The sequence below is a fragment of the Epinephelus fuscoguttatus genome, linkage group LG5 (assembly GCF_011397635.1).
Source record: "Epinephelus fuscoguttatus linkage group LG5, E.fuscoguttatus.final_Chr_v1".
NCBI classification, from domain to species: Eukaryota; Metazoa; Chordata; class Actinopteri; order Perciformes; family Serranidae; genus Epinephelus; species Epinephelus fuscoguttatus.
The window spans coordinates 5,427,429-5,444,221 of record NC_064756.1 but is presented as its reverse complement, the minus strand read 5'-3'; the positions used below and the strand labels follow the sequence as shown (position 1 = coordinate 5,444,221).

The 16,793-nt window shown below is 43.3% G+C and overlaps 2 protein-coding genes across 3 annotated transcripts in view; both read left to right on the top strand.

The window, feature by feature from the left end:
• The window catches only part of LOC125889186 (TLC domain-containing protein 3A-like), a 198,612-nt gene that overhangs the window by 123,047 nt on the left and 58,772 nt on the right, over window positions 1-16,793 (top strand). The window lies entirely within an intron of this gene.
• poldip2 (polymerase (DNA-directed), delta interacting protein 2) lies at window positions 174-16,601 on the top strand. 2 transcript variants are annotated; one of them, XM_049576949.1, is made up of 11 exons: window positions 174-397; window positions 6,418-6,493; window positions 8,008-8,105; window positions 8,219-8,318; window positions 9,075-9,150; window positions 9,452-9,559; window positions 12,404-12,540; window positions 12,920-12,946; window positions 13,132-13,257; window positions 13,524-13,603; window positions 13,683-16,601. In XM_049576949.1, exons 1-11 carry the CDS (start codon window positions 213-215, stop codon window positions 13,795-13,797), a joined length of 1,128 nt encoding a protein of 375 aa, XP_049432906.1. In that variant the 5' UTR covers window positions 174-212; the 3' UTR covers window positions 13,798-16,601. The 2 variants fall into 2 exon arrangements, with proteins under 2 accessions (XP_049432906.1, XP_049432905.1); XM_049576948.1 differs by having other exon boundaries at window positions 6,412-6,493.

Here is a 16,793-nt window from a genome sequence, read left to right as displayed (position 1 = left end):
ATATTATAAATATATATATCACATTATAAATTATTATTATTATTATCATTATTATTGAGATTATTATGGCTCACGTTCCAAAAAGTTTGGACGCCCCTACCATAAAGGCTCAAGCCAAGTTTTGATAAATACGACTTTTCAGTGGTTCCCTGAAAGCAGCATCAGCACAACGCTGTAAAGCGTGTGTGTGTGCGCGTGCCACGGCTGTAAAGATGGCGGCCTGTGCGTTACGCCGAGGCTTGCTGAGCACCGTCAGTAAATACAACAAGAAGCACGCACACAGAATACTGAGTGTGGTCGACAGCAGCAGCGGGTTTGACGGGTTCAGACCGCGGGTTCAATGCCGGGCATGCGGCCTGTCCGGCGGGGTCCAGCAGAGGAGGTTCATGTCGTCACGGTAAGAGACGCAGCCAGTGTCCTCCTCCGTCAATGCTAACATGCTAAAGACTTTAGCTGGGTACGAGCCCTTCAAGATGGCACCGTAAAGACACCGGCCACGTTGTTGTTGAGCGGACAGATGGTGTGTGATGGCGTGTGTGTTTTAAACACGGTGTGTGGACACGATGTGACGTCCAGGGGCAGGTAATGAGGAAAGTACAGGTGTCCTCTGGAGCGCAGCAGCTAGCTTGGTAACTAGCCAGCATGGATTGAGCAACACCTGACACCGTCTGACCTGACTGTCTCCAACATGCTGACTCAGTCATGTCAAATCACGCACTAACTAAAAGTTTACACCCACAGTGGAAGATTATTCTTTAATAATCTGGCATGATAAATATAAATTAGCATTAGTAGCATTGTTATAATCCGTTTATAAGAGCCATGCAGTGCTCAGGAAATTATCTAACATAGTGGTTTATGACATAACGTTATCTGACTGTTATCTAACTGTGTCTAAATGAACTAATTATGTAGTATTCAGTCTCCTATTGTCAGTGATGGAATGTAATTAAGTATATTTACTCAAATATTTTTACTTAAATACAAATTTAAAGTTCTTGTACTGTGCTGGAGTTTTTCCATTTTTTGACACTTTCTATTTCTACTCCACTACATCATAGAGGTGTTTACCTGGTTTTGTCACCAAAACATCAGCCATATGTCTTGACATTTCCTTTAAAATGTGTCGTTTTGTCACCAGAACAATTTCTGCTAAATGTCCCAACACCTCTTTAAAATTACCTGGTTTTGTCACCAGAAACACGGCTGTTAAATGTCCCTATGTGTCATTAAAAATATCCAGTATTGTCAACAGAATAAAAGCTGCTAAATGCCCCAGTGTTTTGGTAAAAATACCTGGTTTTCTGACCAGAACGCCTGCTAAATGTCCCGATGTCTCTTTAACAACACCTGGTTTTGTTGACAGTAAAAACGTCTGCCTAGTGTCTCAATGTCTCGTTAAAAATACCTGGTTTTGTCCTCAGAAAATGTCTCCTAAATGTTCCAGTGTCTCGTTAAAAATACTTGGATTTGATACCAGAACAATGTCTGCCAAATGTCCCAGCGTCTCATGAAAAATGTGTGGTTTTGTTGCTATAACAACGTCTGCATAATGACCCAGTGTCTCATTATAAATACCTGGTTCTGATAACTGAATAAAAGCTGCTAAGTGTCCCAATGTTTCGTCAAAAAATCCTGGTTTCGGGGCGTCGTAGCGTAGTGGATAGTGCTGGCGCCTCACTGCAGCAATTGCAAGTTCGACTCTGGCTTGCAACCCTTTGCTGCATGTCAACCCCCACTCTCTTTCTCACCCCATTTCACTCTGTCCTGTTCATTAAAGGCAAAAAGCCCCAAAAATAATTAATTTAATAATTTTGTCGACACTGAAAATTTCTGCTAAATTTCCTGATGTCACATTAAAAATATCTGGTTTTGTTGCCAGAACAACATCTGCTAAATGTCTCGACGTCTCATTAACATTACCCGTTTTTTTCGACAGTAAAATTGTCTGCTGAACGTTCTGATGTCTTATTTAAAATACCTGGTTTTGCACCTGAAACATGGCTGTTAAATATCCCGACATCTAGTTAAAAATACTGGTTTTGTCTGCCAGATGTCCCAAAGTTTCGTTAAAAAGGCTCGGACTTGCCGGCAAAAAAATGGGTGTTAAGTGTCCCAGTGTTTCATTAAAAATACCCGTTTTTGTCAACAGAATAAAAGCTGCTAAATGTCCCAACATCTCGTTAAAAATATCTGATTTTGTTGACAGTAAAAATATCTGCTAAATGTCCCAATGTCACATTAATAATATTTGGTTTTGTTGCCAGAAGCACGTCATGTCCTGATGTCTCGTTAAAAATATTTGATTTTGTTACCAGAACAAAGTCTGCCAACTGTCCCAACATCTTGATAAAAAAAATGTGGTGTTGTGGCCAGAAACATGGCCGTTAAATGTCTTGACATCTCATTGATAATACCTGGTTTTGTTACCACAACAGCACCTGCTAATTAATGTGACACCTTGTTAAAAATACGTGGTTTTGTTGCTAGTAAAGGCTGCTAAGTGTCCCGTCGTCTTGATAAAAATACCCAGTTTTGTTGTTTACTTTTACTGTTCATACTTTAATTATATTTGCTGATTATACTTACATACTTTTACTTGAGTAAGGTTTGAATGCAGGACTTTTACTTGTAACAGAGTATTTTACTCATTTTACTCTTGTAAATGAGCTGAGTACGTCCTCCAACTCTGCTTGTTGTTTACAGAGCACTCGTCCTGTTTGACATTATCCTGTTGGTGCCTGATAAAAGCTCAGTAATTTTACTGTTATAACAATTCTGCTATTTGCTATTATGTAAGATTATTCACTATGAGATTATGAAATCCTCCTCCACATGCACACACACAGGAAAAAATAAACCTAAACAAAATAACAACATCATTAAGGGACTGCTGGTTATTTATCGGGGGGAGGAGGTGATAAAAGACGACCTCACACACCACGACGAGCAGTTTTTGTGCTCCACTCAGAGAGGATATGTGGTTTACAGATGAGTAACATGGGGACAGTCATGGTGGTGGTGCACATTACTGATGGTTTAGTCATGAAGCCCAGACTGCTGCTCTACATTCTAAAGAGCTTTCAGCATTTGTTGTTGTTGTGTGGGTGGAGGTGGAGCAGCTCTGTATGTCAGCCACACACTTAACTTCGGTGCGTGGCGTTCACACCATCAGCAGTGACTTAAGATGGAGTAAAAGAAACCTGGCTGTGACCCAGTGCAGAGAGAAACCAGTGGGTCTTTGTTTCTGTAGCCGCCTTCGTCCGATCAGCCAGAATAAAAAAGTTGGGATAAGAAATCAGGTCGGGTTATGACAGAAAGCGAGCGGTGGAGTGTACGTGTGAAACGCAGCCTCTGTGAGAGAGAGGTGGGTGTGCAGGTGGGTGAGTGCCCCCTCAGTTGTTGGAATAGCAGCAGTGATTCAACACCAGCTTGTATCTCTAACTTTAGTTTATGTAACAGTTTTATTGTGTAATCGCTCCTCCTGTCGTCTTACTGTGGCTGCCAACCTTTCACCCGACATGATGACAGCTCAGTGTCACACTGACCCGACTACACTCCATCAGTACAGGAGGCGAGGGCTGATGTGAAATGGATAGATCCTGTGCCGATTGGCAGGACAAGTTGTTGACCAGGGTAACTGTTATCTGAAGCAGGTTCTTGTGTCGGCTAAATTTAGATCTGATTATCTTGGTCCACACAGTGTGTTGACATTTGTCAGGTTGTTGCAGGTAGAAACACAACAGAAGAGCATGTTTTAAACGTGTTGAGCTGCTGAGGCCTCGTGCTCTGATTTACAGCTCTATGAAGACAGTACATTCCTGAGGATCTTACATCATGTATCTGTCTACAGTGTTTTCTATCAGAACACTGGGGTAATAATAAAATCATTTTAGTATCGCAGAGGGAGGACAAGGCAGTCAGAGAGCACTACATGATGGCCTTACAGTTGGCTCAAAATTGTCATTTCAGATAGAGTGCTCCAGGGACGACATTTTTCTGAAGTTAGCAATGCACTGGTTCGAGTGTCAAAAAGTAGGGATGCATGACAATATCGACACGTCTGGGGTAACGGCAGATAACAGCATTCAAATGAAATATCCGCATCAGCATAGGCACATGTCTGCTGATATGACAGGCCAATAAGATGGTGATTTAGTTACGCAACTTAATTAGTTGAAATAGGTCAAATTTGGCAGCACGGTGGTGCAGTGGTTAGCATTGTCGCCTCACTGCAAGAGCTTTCCTGGTTTGATTTTGCATGTTCTCCCTGTGTCAGCGTGGGTTTCCTCCAGGTGCTCCAGCTTCCTCCCACAGTCCAAAGACATGCAGGTTAATTGGTGACTCTAAATTGTCCGTAGGTGTGAATGTGAGTGTGAATGGTTGTCTCTCTCTAAGGACGCATTCACACTGGCACTATTGGGTCCGCTTTAAACGAACCTGGTCCGCTTCCACGGATAGTTCGGGTCGTTTGGAGTGGTGTGAGCGCTCATTCGAACTCTGGTGCAGACTAAACGAGCGAAACCTGGTCAGCTTGAAAACTCGGGGGGTCTCGGTTCACTTGCAAGTGAACCCTGGTGCGGTTCGCTTACAGTGGGAAATGCTAACGGACTATCCGGCAAACCAAAGACAGGAAGTGACATAGAGCGTAGTGCATGTTGGGTAGGAAAAAAACAAAGCTAACTGGGAGAAGCCGAGGTAAAAAAAAAAAAAAAAAAAAAATAGAAAAAGTTGGAAAATGTCTTGTGGGCAGACGTGGAGTTGTAAAAACAGAAACCTCAAGACTGCATACATTTGGTGTTGCTCCATTGTTTTTGTGGTGACCAAGCCGGCTGAAGGGGATGGATTTCCGTTTTTGGTTTTCTTCTTCCTCATGCTTTTTTCCCTTCTTGGTCAGTGGTCATTTCAGGCAATACCGCCCCCCAACGAGCAGCTGTTGGTTTGGTGCGCTTTATAAAGTGCAGTGTGAAAGTGAACCGAAGGAAATGAAGGTGTGGAATTTTTCAGCATTCCCCGCCCAATTGAATGGAGCCCCCCGGAGCATCCTGGTGTGAATGGGCCCTAAGTTAAAGTAGTTTTCTTGGTCTTGTCAGTGTACATTTTAGAAAGCATCGCATTTTATGTCGGCATCTGCCACCATGTCCATCACAATAAGAGTATCCATAATATGATACTCGATACTCATTCTGCTGTCAGTTTCACACTTGTCTGTTGATTGACAGTTGGTGAGCGTGACGCACCAACAAACAATGTTAGTGAAGACGTACAGACGTAAAGAAGACCACTGCTAACAAGGAAACGTTAATGGAAAAGCATGACTTAAAATATTTTTAAACATCTGCTTTACAAATGAAATACAATCTCTGATGGATCAATGCAGAACTAGGCTGAGCCATCATGAAACCAAAAAATATGAAACATAAATCTTCCTGTCTGGTTAGTGGGTCCACACCATAACCTCACCTCACCGGTGTATTTGACAGTTAGTGTAGCCAGAGATCCGACTCATCCACAGAGCGGCATTTACGTCACCACGACCACTTGGCCACAAACAAGTCAAGGGATTGAGGCTTACATAAAATCATATCGTGTTCATGTAGGTATCATAACACAGGAGACGTGATGTACAGAGCAGAGATCCTACATGCTGCAGCAGACCATAAAAAATTTAATTTAATTTCAGTCTGTCATATTTCTCACAATAAAATCAGGTTACCTTGTGATTATTCTTGTGTAACACACCCATGATAAGAAAATATCCTCGAACCGACGTAGTGAAATATTAAATCCTACTGTCCATATATCCACCTCATTAATCCCCACAGTGAAGATTAGCTCTGCAGGACGCACACAAGTATGCGTGTTATTTATTTCAAGTGACCAGCTGTTGTTGTCAGCAGTAGTATGTACTGTAAGTCTGCGTGTGCGTGTGCGTGTGCGTGTGTGTGTGTGTGTGTGTGTGCGTGTGCGTGTGCGTGTGTGTGAGGCTGCAGGCGAGGATGTGGAGATTAGGTTGAATGGTCCTCCTGTTTGTTGACACGGGACAAGACGAGGTGTTTTATTCAATCTTGTCAGAGTTGTGATTGAGATTATGACTGAATGGGAGGAGACAGGCCGCAGGATGTTCCCTCCTATAGGGACGGATGTAAAGAGTCTCTATAGGAGGACAATCCTGAAACCTCTTCACGTCACAGCGCAGGGATTTCCTGTCGAGCTCCTCAGGGACTTATGGACTGTTTGTCCATATATGATGTTCTTATCTCAGACTCCATGTTGTGTTGTTGCCTGTATGTTAGTCTGTGGTCTGGTGTTTTTCTTTTGATGGCTGAAGTTGGTCACACACACACACACACACACACACGCACACGCACACGCAGTCCAGTGTGTAATGGTGTTGCCTGTTTTTGGCAGGAACAGGCCCGAAGGGAAGATTTTGGAGACAGTGGGAGTGTTTGAGGCGGTGAAGCAGCATGGCAAATATGAAACGGGACAGGTAAGTAACGTTCAGTCACCAAACGCACTCACACACTATTACAAATGGGCTGGTATAGCTGCTAGAGCCCCCTTGCTTATTAGAAAACCATTAGGCTCAATATAGGATTTTAAGTTCTGCGCCAGCGATAGCCGTGGCCAGATGCATTATGTTTTCAAGTTGTCCATCCATCTGTATGTACCCAAACCCAACAGGACCCATTGAGTTTGGATAACAAGTCAGAAATTTTGCTCAGGTTCTGTTCGGTATCGGCGCTCTTGACATGCTGCTGTGTTGTGCTATGGCCTATTTAAGTGCTGGATTATGTTATTTACGTGACAACGGCTGAACACAACACAGGCCAGTAGTTCCATTTCAGGCAGGAGGTGATAAATGTTCAGACTGAACTCAAGAAAATGGAGGACAGTAGACAAAACTTGTTATCAGGAAAGTTTAAAACTGCAGAGAACCATGAAAAATCCGGCTTGAGCGGCGCCCTAGAACTGATCATAATTTAGTGGTTGAAGATCAAAGGTCAAGTCACTGTGACCTCCCCAAAACATATTTTTGGCCATGTTTTGGGGGTTGCTTCTTGCTTCCTCATTAAATTCTGAGGTTTTGTGGGTCCCTGAACGCAGCACAGGCGAGATTCTTCGAGGCCTTTTTGGGGCTGGGTTAAAATAATCGATTCATCCGGTTCAATCTTCATTTGAATGACCCGATATTGATTTAAAAATCAGAGATCAGTCTGTTGCTATACGTTTTTTCCCCACAGATGTGTGAAGCTTCAACCTGTTAATCTTGCTGGTAGTAAATTATTGATGGTAGTATTGTGAAGCTCCGACATCACCCGCTCTTTTATCTGACTTAACTGTTTTAATATCACTGTTGCTGCTCTAGAAATGTTTATTCATGAAATATTCAGATTTAATCTATTATTCTTTTTTTTTTTAATAATTCCGTGTCAAATTTACAGTTTTAGTTCTCTGAGAGTCTCTTTCACATTCTAGCTAAAATTGGTGTTGTAACTGAAATATCCCCGATTGAAATGAATCGGGGAATCAGTGACGATACCCAGCCCTGTCCTTTTTTAACCCTCAGCAGCAGTTGTGGAGTTTTGAGTCATGGTGTTGATTATTGATCAGTCGATCAGATCAGATCAATGGATGAGAGCAGCAGCTGTCTGTGAGTGAAAGCAAACATTTAGACCCAGCACAATGAACGGTAACGCATCACTTTCACTGCGCCTGGTGTTTCTGCTGCTCCGTCTGTGACCAGAGTACACTTTTGTAAAAGCAACTTGAAGGGTTTGTGTAGGCGTACAAGTGCAAGGTGTTAATTGTAGTTTGAGTATTACTAGTTTTATTTTTACTGTCCTGCATTATCTGGTCTGTTAAGTTTTGATGGATCTGTAACTTTGTGATGTTATGATTTGATCCTGTCAAGTAACTATAATCCCATCTAATTTCTGCCTCAGTAAAGTATAATCTCTCAGCAACTCGTCTAATCTCTGCTTGTTGTTGTTTTTCTCTCAGCTGTTCCTCCACAGTGTGTTTGGCTACAGAGGCATCGTCTTGTTTCCCTGGCACGCCCGACTCTATGACAGAGACATCACCCCTCCCATGTCTGACAGGTAAACCTTCATCTCTGGCTGCAGACCGCACCACACAGCCCCTCAGTGGCTCGTTATTTGGGTGAGACTTACTTAACTGAGATCCTTTTGTCTCTCCTGCTGTCTCTCTTCAGCAAACCTGAACCTCCAGGAGCTCACGGCTCGAAGGAGGTGAAGGGGAAGACTCACACCTACTACCAGGTCCTGATTGACACCAGGGACTGCCCTCACATAGTAAGTCACTGTGAAGTGTGTTTTTCTTTGAAGACCACCAACTACTACTCTACATGTCACATACATCCTTACTGCTCTTAAGAGAGAGGCTATGGGGCCGGGGGGGGGGTCAGTTTAAATGTTAAATAATGCTGTTCATTACGGGAAGAGAAAGCCCCTCAATCATCAGTTTCACTATGGAACACTGATACTGATTGAGGTTTAACTAGCGACGGGCACCAAGGGCATGTCTTAAATTGGTCAGAACCGTACTCTGCTCCTGCAGCGGTCTGTGCTGACCGTGAACATTTCTCCAGCCTGACAGACCCAGTGACTGTTGACAATCATTGGACAGACTGAACAAAAAGATTTTCAAAAACCTGAACTATCCCTTTAAGCTGTAGCGACCCTGAATGAGTCACCTATTTTAACACACGAGCATCAGTCTGGAGGAGAAGGTCGGTTGCTCACACATTTCTCCTCTGTCCTCTGCAGTGAACAACAATTATTAGTTAGCTAGAAATCAATTTGCCTAAAAAATGTAATATAAATACTGAATTATGGACACATTCTGCTATCATTAACCATGTCGCTGGTTAATACCTCCTGCTGTTAGAGAGTTCGTAATACACCCGTATACTTTGAGTGTGTGATAGTGCTGTGCAATGACTGGACATGTTACAGGGAGACAAAGGCACCGCTGTGGTGGACTCTAGCTATGGTTGTTCATTAGTGTCTGACTCATTAGTTGTGTGACTGTTGGTTTGTGTTTGACAGTCTCAGAGGTCTCAGACAGAGGCAGTGACGTTTCTGGCCAACCATGATGACAGCAGAGCTCTGTACGCTATCCCAGGTATGCACACTGGCCAGGACGCCACACTTTATAATACGTCACTGACATGTTGGCCACATATCAATACTGGTTCTCCTGTATATCCCATTTGTAACAGTTTTAATGGGGCATTCATGATAAATGAAAAAAGATGAAAGATATTACCACTTGAGGATAAAATATTCTGATTCTCGTTTGACCTCAGTTTGATCCTCGTCACCAGTTGAGCTCCCATAGCATATCAAACTTCCCATCTGAGGTGGTTATAAGCGTTCTCTGTCTCACCCCCATGTGACTGTGTGTCTGTGTTTCTTTCCTTCAGGTCTGGATTATGTGAGCCATGAGGACATCCTGCCCTATAACTCCACAGAGCAGATCCCCATCCAGCACGAGCTCTTTGAGCGTTTCCTCATGTACAACCCTGCCAAATGTGAGAGCTCCTCTGTAAAGTCCACGAGTTTAACACTAGACTCACAAGTCAGTCTTTAGACGCTTTGCTTAACTAAAGACTGATGACTTTATCCCTGATTTTGTGTTTAGATGGGCGGATACAATTTCAGAGTTTAAAAAAACTCCCTACGTTGCAGAACCAATAGTAAATCTGCAGGGCGGTCCTTCGGTGGCTCGCTGAACTCTTGTGCTCGTAAACATAGTCCCACTAGAAACACGTGTAGCGGTACAAAATGGCTCAGCCGTGCTCGCAGAAAACGCCATCAAAGTTAGTGGATGTTTGTTGCGTTTGCGGCGACGCATTCTCGCCAACTAAAAGAAACAAACATAATCTTTTACAAGGCCATGACTCATCCGTCCGGCAGGACTATAGAGAGAATCGCCTTGTTGTTTACAAATACTTCCGGGTAGAAAACCAGCAGAGCTTTTAGCTATATATATATATAGCCTATATATCACATTTTTCACATCACTGTATCACCGTATAGACTAATCCGATGTTTGTAAAGTCTATAAACACAATGATTGAACAAACATTACTATTTCTGTGTGCACGTTTAGCTGGGCTAACCGTTAGCTGTTAGTCCTGTTAGCCGTTAGCGGTGTCTGTGGTAATAACTCATTAAACGGTCCGTGAAAAAAATATCTTTTCCAGCGGATGTCTTGGTTACAACATGATTGAGCTAGCAAAGCAGTTTTGTGTTGCTATGTGTGGTATTTATTCAGTTTTGGGAAATCACGATGTCTAGAAAGCATCAGTGGCTGCAGCTGACAGGGACAGCTAACACTAGCAGCAAAGCTAACATCAGGACGTCATCTGTTAAAAGCCTCCCGTTGTCAGATACGACATGAAACTACTCCAGTTAGCTCAACCATGTTGTAACTAAGACATCCGCTGGAAAAAATATTTTCTTCACGGATGAGCACACGTTTGATAAAACGGAGTTTAATCTCTCGGCATCCATTTTCAAGCTCTCTGTGTGTTTGTTTCCTTGCGTACGAGAAAAGGGGGAGCGCACATTTCCGAGAAGGCGTGTCCTTTTCAAAAATGCAAGAGGCGTTGCTTTGTTGCCGGCCGTTTTCGCCGGTGTGTTAAACACACTTTAGAAAGGAGTGTGCCCAGACTATCAGAAGGCGGAGATCTCTGATTGTCTGGTGGCGAGACTACTTTTACACAAACCTTTTACAATGGTCACATGTTCACCTCACTGACTGTGTATATAAACAGCCATGTTTGTAAGATTCGTGACGAGACAAAACTGTTTTAGAAAGCTGTGGAGAAAAGTTGCAGCAGTGTGAACTGGCCGGTCTGAGCTCAACTCAGGCCGGCTGATGGTGTCACCTGCAATTCAGTTGGTCAAATGGCCAGCAGCTGGTTTTAAAGCACGTCACCTGTTTCAGCAGCCAATCAGCTTGTAATGAAGTCCGCAGGTCAAGTCAAAATGACCACAGATGGCGTGCTGCTTGCTGCAGCACGTGCTCCGTCCCCGCTGAGTCCTCTGTTTCTGTTGTTATGGTGTGCTGGTGTCGGACGGCGGGTCGCTGCTGCTGCTGCTGGCTGTATGTGCTTATGCCCCGCCCACACACACGTTCTCAGTGACTGATTAATTGGTGCTGGTTATTTATATTATTGTGGCATATTGATAATGAATACAGTCCATCTGATGCTGGTTTTGTTTCATCACTGTAGCCAGTATCTCACTATCACTATCCTCATTCAGATTTTAAGACGCTACAAATTATATTCAGCCACAAAATAAGTCTGAAAAGCTGCAAATCAGATCAGAAGTACAGAGAGTTGTTGACTAGAGATGATACACCGTCTCATCTAGTTGCATTGGTGTGAACTGGCGGGCTTTTACAACGACATATTCCAAGTGGTTGTCTGTTTCAACTCATCTCGTATGGATCTTTGGTCTGAACTGGGCTCAAGTGTTCTAATGAACATACAGTGAACACATTTCATCCTCCACTAGTGTCACTGTTACTTTATATAGTCAAAACAATATTTTATTCTAATGCCAGGTTCATATTACACCACTTGTCAGTCCGCTCTGACAGTCACTGTGTCACATTAGGCGATTATTGAGTTATAAATCCTTGCTGTGACGTGCATGATGTCGTCTGGCTATTCTTGTCCTATTTTTATTATGATTTCAGTCACTGTGTCTGTTTATGTCCCGGCCAGACTGTTTTTGTAGTAACACAAAGTGCCACAGGAGCTACATTTGAAGTACCTCATGAAAACCGTGCAAGTCACTGAATCCTCCAACAAGTTTCTTCAAATGTTTCACAATAAAAGCCTTTTCATAGGAATGCATGATATTGGATTTTTTTTTTGCCAATATCCGATATGTAACTTTTTTGGCTGATAACCAAGATAGACATCTCCACTTTTTCCTTACCAAATTTTATGATCATCAAGTCTCTTCTGTCGTGGAATTAACATCATATTATCCCTGCATACTCTTGTTGTGACGGCCCACCAGCCGATGGAGACATGAAATATAATACTTTTCAATGTATGTGATATTCATTCATTGTGCAACGTAAGAAAAAGCACGTCAGCTGATTCATTTTAAAGCTGATGTCGGATAATACTGATGACGTACCGATATTATTATTATGCGTTTATAATATGAATGGATTCTCTCCACCAAAACGATAAGTGGCTTTTAACTAATAAACGTCTGTATTTCCCTGATAAACAAGTCATATCTAGTTTCATCTTCAGTTCTGACCTCTGACATTAACCAGTGACTTTGTAGAATCAACAGGAAACAGTTTGTCAGCAAATATTTGTGTTCTCCGTCGTCCTCTGCAGCTCCTCCGTTCACAGCCAGAGACACCCTGAAGGCGTGGCAGGAGAAGAACCACCCCTGGCTGGAGCTCTCAGACGTGCACAGGGAGACCACAGAGAACATCCGAGTCACCGTCATCCCCTTCTACATGGGCATGAGGGTAAGTCACCAGCATAACTCTTCGGACACTGCCACATCTTTAACTGTCTGGGAAGCTGGGTGCTACTCTGGTGCCTACTCTGTGCCAACTTTGAAGGGCACGGAGGCAGGTTGTATCTGAAGTTGCTAAGCGACAACAACCAGCACCGTATGATAGCCTACTTACCAGAAATCCTCAGTTCAGAACTGACTTTCTCCCAGGCGTTGTATTTTAACTGTGTTTTATGCCTAAAATGTCCTGTAGTCTCACCAGCTTGAAGCTCATCTACTTTGCATTGATGTCATTTTGGCAATCAACACTCTGGCCTTCGGGCTCCTCATAGCCATTTTCTGTTTTTGTTGCCTTTGTAAATGCTAACAGATTTTTCTCTTGTTCTCAGGAGGCCCAGAACTCCCATGTTTACTGGGTGAGTAGCAGATTTTTCTTTCCTGGGGGGAACATCCTGTGGAGTGGTCCTGAAGGACCGTCACTGTGGGTCATTAACACCAGCTACGAGCCAGGCACCACTATATTTCATGGTGACTGTGAGACTCATCTTTTCCAGCAGACTCAGTGTGTTAACGTGTGTGTGTGTGTGTCGTCCTCCTGCAGTGGCGGTACTGTATCCGCCTGGAGAACATGGGCAACGAGGTGGTGCAGCTGAGAGAGAGGCACTGGAGGATCTTCAGCCTGTCAGGAACCCTGGAGACGGTCCGTGGACGAGGAGTTGTAGGCAGGGTTAGTACACCACACACCACACACCAAAACCTCAGCCATCTGAAGATAATGTTAGTGTCCTTTTTTTACCCAGTGAACAGTATATTTTGTTGTGGCTTTGACTTGCAACTGAACGTGTCGCCTATTTCATAGAAAATACCGAGATTACTTTTTGTCCACATTGCTCAGCCACATCTGTAGTATATATACAAATTATACTAGATATACAGTACACACAGTTTGTGTAACCTTGTCACGTTGTACTCGTCTCTGTGCCGTCGTCACAGGAGCCGGTGTTGTCTAAAGAACAGCCTGCCTTTCAGTACAGCAGCCATGTGTCTCTACAAGCCCCCAGTGGACACATGTGGTGAGTGTCCTCATCATCACCTCCTCCTCATTCCTCGGTCTTTTCTTGTGCTCTGCCACTAATTTAATTTTGTCTTTAGGGGGACGTTTCGTATCGAAAGGACCGACGGATCCCACTTTGACGTTCGCATTCCCCCTTTCTCCCTGGAGAGCAACAAAGACGACAAAGCCCCCCCTGCTGGCTACACGTTCTAACTGCGAGTCGTCACCTCCCACCTGTGAGGCCCCGGACACGCCGTCAGTCCTGGTCCTGTCTGGGATGTTTAGAATTGTCCTCCCCCGTAACATCGCCTCAGTCTTCAGCATAAGACTAACGCAAGTCAGGTTATGCAAAGGGAAAGTATTGCATCTGTGAGAGTGCACCCCACAGCAACATGTCTCTGATTAAATCATATAGGATAGACGAACTGATGGCTGTCCTGTGCGTCTTCACTCCACGTCGTGCTGTAAGAGACGTGCACGGTCAGGTGGAAGAGCACTGGGAGTTTTGGAAGGGGAGTCAGGTGTTCCCAAGCTGAGCTGGACATGTTGTGAATCCAGTAGCTGAAATATTGAGCAGGTTGTTTTTGAGTGTTTCCTGCTGAGCTCTGGGTTCATGAAGAGAGCAACAGCTCCAGCTGAGCTTCACACTAACGCTTCAGTCGTGAAAGTCAAAAAGTAAGCCATCACTCAAACTACATGTTACAGTCTCCTCCCTGATATCCATGTTTGAAGTTATGACAACAGGACGTATGACTTTGATCCCGGACCCTGTTTTCCTGTCATGTTCTTTTTAATTATAATACAACACAGTTTAGTTATGTCAGACCTCCGTGGGCCACTGAAGAGAAGGAAACAGATTGAAATGTGAGCTAGTCGTAGTGCTGACGTTACAGTGTTTTACAACATTGATGCACAGTGGATGGAGTCAGGAGTTTGACACTGATCAACAGAACAAAAGACTCTTTAATGTCAAAACTAAATCACATCTCTACAAATTAATTTCAGCAAATTTCTATTCACCTGTGTGTCATTAAGCAGATGCACCTTTGGCAGCAGTTTTAGCCTTCTGCCTTCTGTGCGGAGGTGTCTATCAGCTCTGAACATCTCAGTATACAGCAGGGATACCTAACTTGCTTTGCCTGAGGGCCACTTTGGCAAAATGACAGGAGCCCAGGGGCCAGTTGCAGCAGCTCTGCGGTGTACTCAGGAGCATTTCCAGGATTTGAGGACATTCAGGGCTCAGCCTGTACGTCTATCAGGGGTCCAGGGGATCTTCTCCCGGCACCTTTTTCAATAAACAAGCTCTATTCTGTATCTGGATGCGTTGATTGTGAAATTCAGGGCCAATACCAATGTTTAAAATAACAATTTGGCCGATAGCAGATACTTATACCAATGCTTTTTTGTTTTTGTTGTCATGTATTTCCCCTTTTTAAGGAAACAAAAAAAACACTTAATTACAGTCTTCATTTAAAGCGATTCAGTCCTTTGACAGAGCACAAATTCAATCAAACACATTCATGAAACTACCTCTAAAATGACCTCCTTTCACATAGCTCATTTTTTTAATTAACTGCTTCAGAGGCCTTTTTAGTGTATATGATATATGACAATTCTCTCTCCAATATCTATTTTATATTGCTGTGAAAACATCAACAAATTTCACCTTCAAACAACTTTATTTTTTCAAGTTTCTCGACAAAAATGCATTACGTTTGAACGCAAACGTTTGAACGCATCACACTGTAACTCAATCCAGCCGCTGTTCACAATCATTGATACAACAGGCTGCGTCCTTTCTTCCTGAAGGCGTCTCAGTGACGATCTCTGTTCTTCCTAAACATGTTTTCTATCGTCCCCGGGATGACAGGATGCTGTTAGTCTGGAGCCCTGCTTTTTAGTGTGCGCAAAATCTATGTGATGTCATCTTATTTGCCCATAGGTCAATGGCATTCAACAAGGTGAATATCAGCTGATATTTGGCGGCCATTAAATCAGTGCATCCCTAAATTTGATGCTTTTTTATTCACTCTCGCACCTTATTGACATCAGAAGAACAAAAAACTGTACCAGTGTGAATCCATTTATTGTCACAGAGAATTAGAAAATGGTGGCGGTGCCAGATTTGGCCCGCAGGCTCTAAGTTGAGTTTTACTTGCATACAGTCTCAGGTCTCTTGGCACATGGACATGCAGTCTTTAAGAGCATCGTGCCCTCTTGACACTTAAAGCTGCGCCATATTCTTTAAATTCTCGTATGACTGATTCGACTGTACTGAGTTACATTCAGAATCTCCAAAATGCTCCTGTTTCCCGAGTGGAAATTTTTGATGAACGTGTTACAGATTTGTGTGAAGAGCTATTTGCCAAGAAACCAGCCGTGGAATCCTCCAGATACAGATGTGTTAAACCCTAAAATCACTTGTCTCTTCTCGACTTCACACTGATCTCTACAGTCAGCTGCCCCACTTATATTTAGGTGTGAATACCTACACCATCAGTTATGAAGAGATGTGGTTCATCTTTGACATTAAAGTCCGATTCTCTTGATCAGTGCTTCAGAAACTTAATTCCATCTCTGTGATTCGGTGTCGTGAAAGATCAGACTAAAGACGTCAGTGGGCGGGGTGAATGCTTTCATCAGCAGTGAACTGTACGTGTTGACGGCCAAAAAAAGAATCCCGTCTTAGCTGGGAGGAGGTGAGAGTCAGGTCTTAGTCGTCACACCATAAAGTAACAGGAGAGAAGTGTGAGAGTGTGTGTGTGTGATTTCTTCTCTGCTCTCTGTAGAAACCAGAATGAAGTCTTCATCCCGTACACACACACGCTGGATGTCGTTCGTTAAGGCTGACTGTTTGACTCTGTGACGCGAGGCGAGAACTTCTCTCTGTTAAAGTGAGGAAAGAAACTAAAATCTGTTTTGATAAGTGATCTGAAGCAACGATGATGGTTGAAATACTACTGTAAATAGAGTTGTAATTAAAGGCAGAACAAATAAATAATACCTTTTGAAAAGTACACCGACATTTTTTGTCAGGTTGTTTTTTAATGTATGTAGCTGTTAGCCTCAAACGTGCTCCTGTGAGGTCACAACAGGTGTCGTCTGCACATGGAAGGGAGGTTTGTATCTGTTAAATGAGCTCTAATCTTAAGTGGGAGTTTTTTTTATGCCTCCGCACAGTGTCATTCTGGTGAACACAATCTTAGGAG

Coding starts and splice junctions, on each gene's coding strand:
- poldip2 (XM_049576948.1), top strand. CDS start 213: ATGGCGGCCTGTGCGTTACGCCGAGGCTTGCTGAGCACCGTCAGTAAA. Junction 9,151..9,451: donor AGCTCTGTACGCTATCCCAG/GTATGCACACTG, acceptor TCTTTCCTTCAG/GTCTGGATTATGTGAGCCAT. Junction 9,560..12,403: donor CATGTACAACCCTGCCAAAT/GTGAGAGCTCCT, acceptor CGTCCTCTGCAG/CTCCTCCGTTCACAGCCAGA.